Source organism: Eubalaena glacialis, chromosome 8 (genome assembly GCF_028564815.1).
Source record: "Eubalaena glacialis isolate mEubGla1 chromosome 8, mEubGla1.1.hap2.+ XY, whole genome shotgun sequence".
In the NCBI taxonomy this organism is placed as follows: Eukaryota; Metazoa; Chordata; class Mammalia; order Artiodactyla; family Balaenidae; genus Eubalaena; species Eubalaena glacialis.
Window position 1 is genome coordinate 105,908,706 of NC_083723.1, and position 14,748 is coordinate 105,923,453.

At 37.2% G+C, this 14,748-nt stretch overlaps 1 protein-coding gene across 7 annotated transcripts in view; it reads left to right on the forward strand.

Annotated features, from left to right (window-relative positions):
• NRF1 (nuclear respiratory factor 1) overlaps window positions 1-14,748 on the forward strand; it is a 132,282-nt gene that overhangs the window by 34,528 nt on the left and 83,006 nt on the right. For 4 of the 7 annotated variants that reach the window (XM_061198043.1, XM_061198048.1, XM_061198049.1 and 1 more), the window contains exon 2: window positions 10,499-10,730. In XM_061198043.1, coding sequence (XP_061054026.1) covers window positions 10,508-10,730 — 223 coding nt within the window. In that variant the 5' untranslated portion in view covers window positions 10,499-10,507. Of the gene's footprint in view, window positions 1-1,163; window positions 1,241-10,498; window positions 10,731-14,748 lie in introns of all 7 variants that reach the window. The other 3 variants (XM_061198044.1, XM_061198046.1, XM_061198045.1) reach the window with 3 other exon arrangements.

A 14,748-nucleotide genomic window follows, 5' to 3' on the forward strand; every position in this document is an offset into this window, starting at 1 on the left:
ATTCATTTACTCATTTATTCAACAGATATTTATTGAATATCAAACTTGTCATCACAGTGGTATTTATAATAGTGAAATATTGGAAAGAACCTAAATGATTTAACTTTAGGGAATTAGTAAAATACCTACTGTACATTTTTATAGGGAATGCTCTGTAAACGTTAAAAAATGATGTAAAATGTTAATAACATGAAAAATTCTGTTCTATATTAAATTTTAAAATATTTCTACAACAGTATATACACAACAGCCTCACTTTTGTTTAAAAAAAAAAGCATATAAGAAACTCAGGGGGAAAATGCTAGAAACATGTATACCAAATTGTTAATTTGGTAATGTAGCCATCTCAGGTGGTGGTGATTTCTGTTTCTTTTTTGTTTTTTCCTGACTTGTATTTTCTCATTTACCCAAAAAGAACATGTGTCACTTTTATGATAATACATTTTTTAAACTAAAGATAAAAAATTAGAATTGCCAGTCATAGTTTTTCTTGGAATATTAATGTTAAAATAATCTAGGAGTACCTGATAAGAATTCAGTAAATATTTGTGGAATGAATGAGAGAATGATTGAATTGCAGAGATTCCTAGATCCATAGTATTGACACCTACACATTCATAATATTATCCAGAAACAAGTCCTAGTTCAGTTATCTCAAAAGAAAAATCATGTCTTGAAGAATCTAAGAAACAGCTTTAACTGAATGTTGGTTGTGTAAAGGCAAATCCAGCAGGATTGAGGCCCACCACAGAAGCAGCCAGGCGCCAATGCTATATTTCACAGTAAGCAGGATCTGAATAAAAGTGTCCTTTGTGCTTGTGAGATTGAGGGGTGAGTCTTGGGGCAATTTATGTAATTTCTCCTTAATGGAAATTGAGGGAGCCTCTAATCCTGCTATCACATGACAGCTACTTATTTGATTTTTTGGTAATATGGGGAACAGCTGTGGAGAAATGATTTTTCTGCAAAGAGAGCCAGCTGCATTCTTACCCATTTGCAAATGCCTAGGCGTTACTAAACTTCCTATCCACCATGTTTCTGATCCAGGGATAGCTTCAGCAACTCATGTGCTTTTTGTTTATATTTGTAGCTGTTAATAAGCATCTGAATATTTGAGAATGCATTTTCTAATCCTTTTTTTCATTGTCATCAACATTCATTAGGTACCTTCTCACTCAGGGCACTGTGACAGACACAGGGTTGTAAGCTGTAATGTGGAGACGACTTTCCTCTTTGGCAGGTGGGTCAGCATCAGTGTTCTTAGAATCACTTTATTTTTAGCAGGTTAAATTACAGTGTAAAGAAAGATTCTGGTGAGAAGGCAGCTGAGAGCTGTTCCTTTGGTCCCCAGACTCCTCCTGAGTCTGGGTGTTCATTCATGTCCTCTTGCTGTGCCATGTGCTTTCACAAGCTGTTGCCTCAGCCTGCAGTCTCCTTTCATTGTGGCACCTGACGAACTCCTGGCTAAAGACTCTGTCCTCCCTTTCATGGTACCTACTCGATGTCCTTGTAGTCCTCTCTTCCCAGTGCTGCTTTAGCCCTTGGTGATATTATCACTAGAATATGATTTTTTTCTTTTTTAAGGAAAAGGCTTTTTTATTTTATTTTTTAAAATTTATTGGCCATGCCGCATGGCATGTGGGATCTTAGTTCCCCGACCAAGGATTGAACCCTTGCCCCCAGCATTGGAAGCGCAGAATCTTAACTACTGGACTGCCAGGGAAGTCCTGGAAAAGCCTTTTTTAAAGGCAAAGGCCTTCTAAGTTAACTTTATCAGTTTGTACTTATTTTTTTTTAAGCTCTTTTAACCCAGGGTCTTTAAGAAATACAGTCAGGGAATTGGGTAGGCAGGGTTTCTATAATGAGTAAAAGAAAGCTTTACTTTTGATTGTGAACACCTGCAGGGTGAGGGAGAGACACGGACAGTCTTTTTTTCTATCTTTGCAGTGTTGAATTTTCACCAAGGGATGGATTTGCTTGAAATATTGTATGAACCTACTCTATTAGAAATTTCTTTCACAACAATTAGAAGCAAGTAATTTCAAAACTTAAGACTAGAATGTAGAAGAACTGCACTGTTCATTGTGATAGTCACAGCCACATGTGGCTATTTATATTAAAATTATTTAAAACTAAGTAAAATTTTAAAATGTAATTCCTTAGTCGCAGTTGTCACATTTCATGTCAGTAGCCACATGTGGTTGGTGGCTGCTATTTTGCACAGTGCAAATTTAGAACATTTCCATCATCACAGAAATTTCTGTTGAACAGTACTGATCTAGAGCCTATAGAAGAGTTGATGTATTTTGAAGTATTTGGTGAAGTAGATTCACCTAACTATTTTCTGTGGAAGGATGTTTATTCTAGTTGAAGAATTCTAAGCAGCTTGAAATTCCCTGTGCTTTCTTTACATTTTTCCTTGGTTGTGGCACCCTCTAGTGTTTCAGCTTTGGTATAGCTATATCATCGTGAAATAACCTATTTGTGATTTGAGTCCAAGAACGTTAAAATATTTTGGAAAATTTTGTGTGTATATGCATTTTTCTAGGGAGGAGTTCTGTAGCTTTCACACATCCTCAAAAGAGTCTGTACTTCAGAAAAGAACTATGTTCTGATACAGGTCCTTGTATGGTCAAAACTCCTAGTTTGTGATTTATAAGCATTTTTTCTCCCAATGTATAAATTGTTTTCTCCCAATTTATAAGCACTTTTTCTCCCATGTAACTTTCCCTTTGACATCTCTATGCTTTATCTGTCTTTATGTGGAATAGTACTACTACTAGTAATAGGTTACACTTATCTAGCACTTATTATATACCATGTCCTGTTTTAAGCCCTTTTATATGGTGAAACTAAAGCATAGGAGTCAAGTGGGACTTGTCTAAGGTGGTAGTGAGTGCTTTATCTGTCTATGCTTTATCTGTCTTTATGTGGAATAGTACTACTACTAGTAATAGGTTACACTTATCTAGCACTTATTATATACCATGTCCTGTTTTAAGCCCTTTTATATGGTGAAACTAAAGCATAAGAGTCAAGTGGGACTTGTCTAAGGTGGTAGTGAGTGGCAGAGCAAGGATTCGAATCCAGTACTCTGGCTCCAGAGTTTGCACTCTTAACCACCCTGCTATGGAAGTGAGGATAAGCCTTTTAGCAGGAATGAGGTGGGTTGGAGAGGACACTTTGCATACTCTTGGCATGCTCTTGTACTAGATTCTTTGGGCCTAGTTGTATAATAAGAAAACAAAACTCTAAATCTCTGCAAGCCACACTGGAAATTATAGTTAGTACCTACTATTGATTTTCAGTAGATAGGCATAGATCTCTCCATATAGTCTGCCAAGAACTTAGAGTGGTAGATGAGGGTCAAAGCTGCCATTGCTACCACATTTTCTTTGGTTTGTCCAAATACCAGATCCAGTATATTCATTGAATAATATGAAAAATCTTTTTGTGATTGTTTGTCACTATTATTTCCATAAAAAAGCACTTATTTTATTACTGTGATGTTGATTTTGTGGTTTGCTGGAATGTTAGACTTATTAAGTATCTTATTTAAAGAGCAGGTAAGACAGACTCATAAACAGATAAAAGTTTGTGTTTGTATATCTCCTACTTCTTTTTCTGTCTGTACCCCTTTCTCACTTCTGTGTCCCATTTCTCTCTTCCTGAGGCATTTTATACTCTCTAACTTAGCCTCTTTTTAATGATTAATCAAACTCAAGATTTTGTATTCAACTTCCATTGGCATATGGAAACAAACCCTAGTGGTAGCCTTATAAAAATGTCCTTAGAATCACTTTATTGATAGTATAAAAATGTCAGTACATTTTATTGTATTGACTTATATAAATCACTGTAAAGTTTTGCTGCTTACCAGCACTCTATGAGTAATTTCAAGAAAGGTACATATTTTCTTCCCTTTGCATCAGTCAGGGCCTAGTAAACCATGTGAGGTACTTCAGAGAATTTAATTGGTTACACAGGTGTTGGAAGACTAAAAGAGCAAAAGTAATCCAGATTTTAATAACCACCCCTTGGGCTGGGGGAACGGAATAGAAGAACCTAGGAGTTCAGAGGGACCCCCACACAGCTGGTAATCTCACCTCCACGTGGATGCCAGGTAGCTGGTACTCAACCAGCAGGGGAGAAGAGGCACAGCTGGAGTCGGCACATGAGGCTGTCCTCTCTTGTTGGAGCAACTTTAATAAGAATGAAAACAGCAAGAAAATCCCTTCTCCCCGCCTCTTCCCATCTTAACGTGTTGCCTCCCCTTGGTAAAACCTAACGTGAAGCTGGCAGACAAGTCTGGTAAATAAGGTTGGCCGACCCAACCCAGAGTTGGCTATAGAGCAGTTCAGAACAAGTATAGAATAGAGGGCTTGGAAGCTGAGAGATGAGATGAATGGCCAGCACAACCTTATAGGAGAATTGTGGAAACTGTAATTGCCTGGGTCTAGCTTTACTAATTATAATGTGCAGCCAATTACCCACAAGCATTTATTAAGGAACAAATTATGATGGCTGCTGTTCATAGAGACTTTATGTACCCAGGCCCTGCCTTCAGTGAACTTATAATACTGTTTTCACAAAACCATCCACTCACCCTCAAGTCGTTATGAAGTTGTGTGGTAAAGCTTGTTTTTCTCACATATTGTATAAAAGCATTATTATTAACTGGGTTTCTTGGGTTGTTATTAATATTAATGAACATTTATAAATTTTATCAACATTGGAATGAAAAATATTATGTGATTGCAGTCATAAATTAGTTTTAGATGCTCCATATTAGGAAGTTAGCCTCACTCAAGGCAAGACTATTTCTAAACTTGAACTGTGCTGTTCTCTTGGTACTTACCATGAGAAAGGGACTTGATTTTTCTAGTGACAGTTTGCTCTAGCATGTCATTTAATTTTAAGTTTCAAAATGATCAGTTTGGAGGCTTTATTACAGTTATTGGTTTTGAAAGTTCACTTTGTTAAAAGTCAAAGTAATACATTCATATGATGAAAGTTCAAATAGAAGGATTTATAATAAAAAATCAATGGCCTTTTGCCACACTCTTCCCCTATACCTAGTCCCACTTTTTAGAGACAGTTACTTTAACTGTTTCTGTTTATAGTTTAACTATTTTGTTTATAGTATTAGCAAGCAGTATTACCTCCATAACTTTAAGAAATATGTCTATACTACTTTTTCTTGATTTATCAAACTTGGGCATTTTAAACTTCCTTCTGCATATTACCTCACAGTACTCCTTTCCTCTGCCCTCTCCTTTTGAGTTGCATTGTAATACTAATTCTTGTATCTGCTCTTGGTCTGACTCCCTCAATGTGTAAAGATAGGATATTAGTGCTCCTAGCCATTCCTCCACCTCTCTACCCTCTCCTACCTCCTTATCTCTCTCAGCCTTATCTTTGCCTTTACATTGTTATGGTTCATAACTTTTACATTCTGCTTTGTATCATTTTTAATTTTCTGTACTTTTATCTATATTGGAGTCAAAATGGAAAACAATAAACTGCATCATGACTATGGCTTCTTTTTTTTTTTTTGGTAGATCCCGTGATGTGAGGATTTTTTTTTTTTTTTTTTTTTTTTTCCTTCTCTGCAAGTCCTATATCACCCTTGGGCTATTTAAAAGAGAATATTCCTAGGAAGGTCAAATGGATTCCTCTTGTCTTAAGCTCCATTTATTACTCAGAATTAAACCACATTTTACCTTGCTTCTATTTTCCATTTGACTTTCTTGTGCAATTTTTTTTGTTTGTTTGTTTTTTATTTTTGGCTGCATTGGGTCTTCATTGCTGCGCGCGGGCTTTCTCTAGTTGTGGCGAGCGGGGGCTACTCTTAGTCGCGGTGTGCGGGCTTCTCATTGCGGCGGCTTCTCTTGTTGCGGAGCACGGGCTCTAGGCACCCAGGCTTCAGTAGTTGTGGCTCGTGGGCTCCAGAGCGCAGGTTCAGCAGTTGTGGCGCACGGGCTCAGTTGCTCCACGGCATGTGGGATCTTCCCGGACCAGGGCTCGAACCTGTGTGCCCTGCATTGGCAGGCGGATTCCTAACCACTGCACCACCAGGGAAGCCCCTGTGCAGTTGTTTTAAAGTTTTTCCTGCTCTGGTGAAATTTTGACCTATTACCCTTTGTCTGCCCGAGAATCAAATACTGTCTTTGGCTTTAGGCTTTTTTGGGAAAGGTTGTTGTGTTGAGTAAAATTTCTATCCTAGTTATGAAATTTAGATTCTGGACATGTCTAGGAATTAAGTTGAGCCTCTTGGTTTTCCTGTCCCTCGTTTTGGCTGTAGACACAGTCTTGCTCTGAGACTTTCCCCTAGGCGGTTCTTGCAGCTTTTCTTTTGATATGGTAATGCTATTGATGAGACTAAGGCTTTCTCTTACTTTTAGTTATTTATACCTTAATTGGATATCCTGGACTGCTCTTCCAACTTTGATTTTTTTTTAAATTATTTATTTATTTATTTTTATTTATGGCTGTGTTGGGTCCTCGTCTCTGCGCGAGGGCCCTCCCCAGCCGCGGCGAGCGGGGGCCACTCCCCACCGCGGCGCGCGGGCCTCTCACCATCGCGGCCTCTCCCGCTGCGGGGCACAGGCTCCAGACGCGCAGGCTCAGCAATTGTGACTCACGGGCCCAGCTACTCCGCGGCACGCGGGATCCTCCCAGACCAGGGCCCGAACCCGTGTACCCTGCACCGGCAGGCAGACTCTCAACCACTGCACCACCAGGGAAGCCCCCCGACTTTGATTTTTAAAATACTCTACACTTAATCTCCTTATGTGTGGATTAGACTAAATTTAGCACCCCTAGACATTTTATCCAAATTCCAGTAGCTCCTTAGATATTGTTGACTATAGCTACCAGCGTGCTCCTGACCAGAAAATCTGTTTTTCTGAGTTCTCTTCCATTATCTTTAGTCCCACACCTGCTGGTCCATAATGGCAAAAGTAGGAACTCCTCTGTACGAAGCTGCCCCTCCTCCAATCCCTTATAGATCATATATTAAAGAAGAACCTTTAGATGAAGTACTTGTTGCATCACAGGTGATGATCCAGGCTAAGAAACAGGTTTTAGTAAAATTGCTACCATGTTATGTTATTGTTTGGGGGAATGATTTTTTTTAAATGCTGTGTTGACTAATCTGCTGAACATCACTGGTTCCAGGTAATAGACAGATATGCCTTTTTATTTGGATGTGATGTTTAGAATCACAGTTCATTACATGTTGCCCGGGCATTCATCTTGCTTTTCATATCTGTTCAGAGGAATCATTGTCGGGTCCATTCTCCATTTTGTGCACTCTCATGAAATTATGTTAGGGGCATTGGTTCCCTGTAATTTCCTTATTTTAATGTTTTGGAGAGCAGTATTTGAGCCGTTGGAATTAATAGAATAAAGAAAGGCTTTTTAGATGCCTGACTCAAAATCTTTTGCACACAATTAAGAAAACCATATCCTCAGAGATGGATGTCTAATTTAAAGATGAGGAAATCGAGGCTTAGTCCTTCAAAAGTGGCTGTACCATTTTGCATTCCCACCAGCAATGAATGAGAATTCTGTTCCTCCACATCCTCATCAGCATTCGCTGGTGTTGGTGTTTTGGATTTTAGTTATTCTTGGTAGGTGCAAAGTGTTATCTCATTGTTTTAATTTGCAATTCTCTAATGACATATGATGCTGAACATCTTTTCACATACTTGTCATAGGTGTATCTTCTTTGGTGAGCTGTCTTGTTCAGGTCTTTTGCCATTTTTTAATTGGGTTGTTCGTTTTCAATATTGTTCGGTTTTAAGAGTTGTATTTTGGAACATCGTCTTTTATCAGATGTGTCTTTTACAAATATTTTCTCCCAGCCTGTGACTTGTCTTCTCATTCTTTTTATAGTGCCTTTCGTAGAGCAGAAGAAGTTTTTAATTTTAATGAAGTCCAGCTTTTCAGTTCTTTCTTTCATGGATCGTGCCTTTGGTGTCATATCTAAAATGTCATCACCATACCCAAGTCATCTAGGTTTTATCCTATGTCATCTTCTTGGAGTTTTATAGTTTTGCGTTTCACACTTAGGTCTGTGATCCATTTTGAGTTACTTTTTGTGAAAGGTGTTAAGTCTGTGTTTAGATTCATTTTTTTGGCAGGTGGATGTCGAGTATTCCAGCACCATTTGTTGAAGACACTATCTTTGCTCCATTGTATTGCCTTTGCTCCTTTGTCAAAGATCAGTTGACTGTATTTATGGGGATCTATTTCTGGTCTCGCTATTCTGTTTCATTGATCTGTTTGTCTGTTCTTTTACCAGTACCACACTGCCTTGATTACTGTAGCTTTATAGTGAGTCTTGAAGTCAAGTAGTGTCAGTCTCCCAGCTTTATTCTTCTCCTTCAATATTGTATTAGGGACTTCCCTGGTGGCACAGTGCTTAAGAATCCGCCTGCCAGTGCAGGGGACACGGGTTCGATCCCTGGTCCGGGAAGATCCCACATGCTGCATGCGCCACAACTACTGAGTCTGCACTCTGGAGCCTGTGAGCCACAACTACTGAAGCCCATGTACCTAGAGCCCGTGCTCTGCAACGAGAAGCCACTGCAATGAGAAGCCCACGCACCGCAAGGAAGAGTAGCCCCCGCTCACCGCAACTAGAGAAAGCCCACGTGCAGCAACGAAGACCCAACGCAGCCAAAAATAAATAAATAAATAAAATAAAATAAATATTGTATTAGCTATTCGGGGTCTTTTGCTTCTCCATATAAACTTTAGAATTAATTTGTCAATATCCATAAAATAACTTTCTGGGATTTTGATTGGGATTGCATTGAATCTATAGATCGTTAGGAAGAACTGACATCTTGACATTATTGAGTCTTCTTATCCATGAACTGGAATATCTGTCTATTTTAGTTCTTCTTTGATTTCTTTCATCAACGTTTTATAGTTTTCCTCATGATTTTGTACATTATGTGAGATTTATACCTACGTGTTTCATATCTTTGGTTGATAATGTAAATGGTAATCGTGTTTTTTTAATTTCAAATTCTATTGTTCATTGCTGGTATATAGGAAAGCAGTTGGCTTTTGTATATAAACTTTGTATCCTACAACATTGCTATAATTACTTACTCATTCCAGGTTTTTTTTTTAATTGTTATTGATTCTTTTGGATTTCCTACATAAACAATCATGTCACCTGTGAACAAAGACAGTTTTATTTCTTTTTCTTGTCTTACTACATTGGCTAGGACTCCCAGTACAATGTCAAAAAGGAGTGATGAGAGGGGACATCCTTATCTTGTTTCTCATCTTAGCGGGAAAGTTTCTAGTTTCTCACCATTAAGTATGATGCTAGCTGTAGATTTTTTGTAGATTTTTTTCTTAACAATTCGAGGAAGATCTCCTCTATTCCTAGTTTGCATTCTTCCTTTTTAAGGCTGAGTAACATTCCATTGTATGTATGTCCACGTTTTGCTTACCCATTAATCTGTTAGTGAATAGTTGGATTGCTTCCACTTTTTTGCTATTGTGAATAATGCTGCTATGAACATTGGTGTACAAATAGCCCTTTGAGACCCTACTTTCAGTTCTCCCAGCATAGCATCCAGAAGTGGAATTGCTGAATCATATGGTAATTCTTCTTAAAGTTTTTTGAGGACCAGTATGCATAGTTTGATATAAAAGGATGTTCACTTCACTGATGTTTACAATACCAAAAATTTGGAAGCTGCCTTCCTATATATCAGTAGGTGATTGGTTGCATAATTATTGCACATCGATACAGTGAAGTGTTCTTTGGCTATTTAGAAAGGTCTGGTAGATTTGTATGTTTTGACATGTCAAAATGTCCAGATATATTGTCAAAGAATAATATATGTATTGTGAACCTCTTTTTATTTTAAATCATATGTATGTATGTATGCTTCAAAAAAATTTTTAAGGTTAGTATACTTCTCTGTAGGTTAGGGAGGGAGAAGAGGGGACAGATAATAAGTACAGTAGGAGAGCAAACCTTTATCTTACTACTGCATCATTTCAGGGTTTATAAGAAACACAGTTTTATAAGCAGAAAAACCAATTTGAATAATCACATTTTTGGGACAAAATGTTTAACTCCCATTTGTGTTTGAAATATAAAGAAAATGTTAAGTATTTTACTTACTGTTTTTATGTCCACAATGTCAAATGCTAGTCACCAGGATCTTTTAAATATCTTTTTTATCATTATATATAATATCAAGGATATTTATTGTTTTGTGACTTGAGGTATAAGATTAGCACAATGAATTTCCATCAGAATAGTTTCATACAAGGAAAATATTCTACTATTTTTATGTCACATTGGAATGATGCTCCCCATTTCCTATGACTTGGTGTGGTGAGGTATGTAGTAAAATCAAAGGCTTGTCAGAGTTCCTCTGCTCTTGAGGAAAATATCTCTTATTTTAAGCATTGGAATATATTACACACTGAATCCTGTTCTTTGCCTTTTTTCTGACAGTAGATCTTCATGGAGGAACACGGAGTGACCCAAACTGAACACATGGCTACCATAGAAGCCCATGCAGTGGCCCAACAAGTTCAGCAGGTCCATGTGGCTACCTACACTGAACACAGTATGTTGAGTGCTGATGAAGACTCACCTTCTTCTCCTGAGGACACCTCGTATGATGATTCGGACATACTCAACTCCACAGCGGCTGATGAGGTAACAGCCCATCTGGCTGCTGCAGGTAATGTTTATATTGGGAGCTCTTCATTTCTGGCTTAACTCTGATACTGTGCTTATCTGAAAGAACCTAGGATACAGGCACTCACATTTATTGTCATATCATATCTTCATGGTTTCTTTTTAAGCCTTAAATTTATAACTTGTACCTGTATTACACTGAGACTTAAGTTCCAGACTCATGTACTATTAGTGATAAGAACTTTGGTTTTGTTTTTTCCTCCATTCCAGCACTCTTCACTTTTTAAAAGAAATTAATTAATTAATTCATTTATTAATTAATTTTTTTTTTTATGGCTGCATTGGGTCTTCATTGCTGCACGCGAGCTTTCTCTGGTTGCCATGAGCAGGGCTACTCTTCGTTGTGGTGCATGGGTTTCTTATTGCAGTGGCTTCTCTTTGTTGCAGAGCATGGGCTCTAGGCACGTGGGCTTCAGTAGTTGTGGCATGCGGGTTCAGTAGTTGTGGCTCACAAGCTAGAGCGCAGGCTCAGTAGTTGTGGCGCATGGGCTTAGTTGCTCTGCAGCATGTGGGATATTCCCAGACCAGGGCTCGAACCTGTGTCCCCTGCATTGGCAGGCAGATTCTTAACCACTGTGCCACGAGGGAAGTCCCCACTCTTCACTTTTAACTCAAGCATTTAGTCCATTTACATTAAATGTAATCACTGATATATTTGGGTTTAAATTTATCATGTTTACTATATGCTTTCTCTTTGTCTCACTTGTTCTGTTTACTTTTCCTTCTATTTTCTTTTGGAGTGATTGAAAAGTTGTTTGTTTTTTTTTCATTTTTTTCTTGTTAGTTTGGAAGTTATACATGCTTTTGCTATTAGTGGTACACCTAGAAACATACATCCTTCACTTATTTCAGAGTCTTACGTAAGTGGTACTTTTGTCCTCTTTAGGGATAATGCAAGTTTCTTAGAACACTTGAATTTCATTCCCCTGCTTCTGACCTATATGCTGTTGTTGTCCTGTGTATTAACTCTTTGTATATTTTAAGCCCTATACAACATTATTTTTGTTTTATACATAGTCAATGTTTATTTTCCCCCTTATATCCAACTTGCCTTCTGAGAATTTTTCTTCTGCCTAAAGATAACATTTGATTTCCTTCAGCATGGATCTGCTAGTAGTAAAGTCTCTTAGTTTTTGCTTACCTGAGAATGTCTTTATTTAACCTTCAGTCTTGAAGGATGGTCTCCCTAGGTGTGGAATTCTAGGTTGGCAGTTATTTTCTCTCCTCATATTGAAGATGCTATTCCACTGTCTTCTGGTTTCCATTCTTGCTTTTGAGCATTCAGCTCTTTCATTCTAACAGCTGTTCCTTGGAAGGTTATCTGCCATACAGACCCCTCCTCCACTGCTTTTAAGATTTTCTCTGTCTTTAGTTTTTGTGATATATCTGGCTCTGGATTTCTTCTCATTTATTCTGTTTACATTTCCTTTAACATCTTGAATCTTTGGATTGATGTCTTTCATCATTTCTGGAAAATCTTAGCCATACATTTTGCTTCAGTTTTGCATCCCCTCCATTCCGTCTCTTTTCCTTCTTTGACTCCAATTAAATATATTAGTCTTCATATTGAAGCCTTTATGTCTCTTTCCTTCTGTTCTGTATTACTACCCTTTTGTCTCTTCATGCTTCATTCTATGTAGTTTCTGCAGACGGTCTTCCAGTTTATTAATTTTTTTCTTCAGCTATGTCTAAGGTGATTTTAAGTCTGTCCATTGAGTTATTAATTTTGGTAATGGTTTTGTTTTCTAGTTTTAGAATTTCTAATTTTTTTTTCCTCCCTCCCAAATTTGCAGTATTACAGTTTTCAGTTATTATAGAAAAAAAAATTTTTTTTGTTAATATCCATGAGTAAAGTAAGCGTTATGATTTTACAGGCCATTTGGTCATTTTACTTTCTGAAGTGCCTATGGGTCTGTTCCTGTGATATGTTACTAGTGCTGTTTCTTGTTCATGTTGGTTTTTCTCTTCACATATTGGTTATATTTGGATGAATGCTGGATGTGTGTGTGTTTGGAAAACCATTTTTAGAAATAATTTGGGAACTAGAATAATATTATCCTCCTCTAGAGAGGATTTTTGTTTGCTTCTACCAAATGCCTGAGGGCACTAGCAGTCCTGGATCATCTTAATCCAATTTAAGGTTTTGAGGTTTTCTGGGCCTCTAAATGACTGAAAGCTGAGTGATATTTTGTATCATTCTCTTTGCTATTTACATTGTATATTTTGCACTGTGTGGAAGACTACATGTAGACCATGCCTGGATGGGTCTAATATTGTATAAGGAACACTGATGTTAGAAGATATTTAGGAAAAGCTGGACAGGAAATCAATGATAAGAAATGGCCAAAATACTACATTTTTTTTTTAGTATATGCTGTATTTAAGGTGAAGAAGACAGCTGCAATGAAAATAAACTTACTCCTGTCAGGTGTTATCTACTGTGTATTTCTGGAATGGTGAATTTAAAAATAAGGCTTAGTGACAAAACACACATAAAATGTTTGTGAAATATATTTTTGAAATTTTTATACTTCCCAGAAGAGGGCATCCTAACATAGTAAATCCAGTTCAACTTCTTTCCTAGGAAGGAAGATGCTTTTGAGGCACAGTTTTGCGACATTACTGTACTGCACTGTCATAGTGTTAAGATTAGCAAAGAACTTTAACCCTTTCATGTGGCAGATGTGGAAACTGAGGCCCAACTGGTAGAAATGATTTACCATTGAATCATTCAACAGTTATTGAGGAATTATCAATATTATATACCTTATATTATTATATATAGATACTGTGAACAAGACTGGCAAGAGCTTGCTCCTAAAGGAGCTTACAGACCAGTGGTGGAGAGAAGGGTACAAATAAAAAAGTAAAATAATTTCATAAAGCACTGATTGCTCCGAAGAATATAATGAAGTGTAAGGTAAATGGAGCAGGAAGGGTAGCTGGTTACTGCTTTTTCTAATCCTATTTCCTTCTCTCCCTCTACTGAAGTAACCACTGTTCTGAATTTGGTCTTTATCATTCTCTTGCATGTCTTTCATATTTTTTTGTATGTGTATGTATCAGTAAACAATATTTAGCATTGTTTTTGCATGTGTTAAATTGTATATAAATGGTTATCACTCTGATATTTTTTGTCTAACAGTGTTTATTTCATTCAGTATTATTTTTCTGAGATTCATTTATGTTGATAATGTGGCTAGATGTTTTCATTTTGACTGTTAATTAGTATTCCATTCATTATCTAAGTATGTTGTATATTGGGAGAGCACTTAGGTTGTTTATAATTTTTTGCTATTTACAATTGCTGCAAATGAAAATTATTTTATATGTTTTCTTGTACGCATTGAGAGATCTCTTGGCTTTGGTTTTCAAAGTTCTTTTGACAGTGTCCCACAGTAATACATTGTGATCTAGAATAAACAGATGCACATATAACTAAAATAACAATTTCTCATGAAGCAATACTTACTCCTACTGCAAGTGACACACTCTCATGTGTTCTAATCTCTTAACTTTATTCCATTTTATTAAAAAAACAGAAACAAAAACTACTCATGAGCCACCAACAGGTGGAAATCCGCAGTTTGAAAAACACTGCTTAAAAAAACAAAACAAAACAAAAACACTGCTTGAGGGTATAACCAGGAGGGGAATTGGAGGGCAAAGACAGGCACATCTTCAACTTTACTAGATATCCCAAGTGTCTTTCCAAATAGTTTTATTCATTTGCATTCCCACAAGCAGTGTACTAGAGTGCCTGTTGCTTCTCATCCTCATCACATTTGATATTGTCAATTGTTTTTCATTTTTGCCAGTCCGATGGGTATGCAACAGTGTCTCAGTGTTGGTTTCATTTGCTTGTCTGAACAAGAGGTTCCAGCCAGTGAGGGAAGACAAGATAGAGCATCATCTCAGAACTTTATTGACTATTAACTTTTCTTATTTTGCATATTTCCTTTGTCTATTTTCCAAATGTGTTGTCTTTTTTTTTAAGAGTT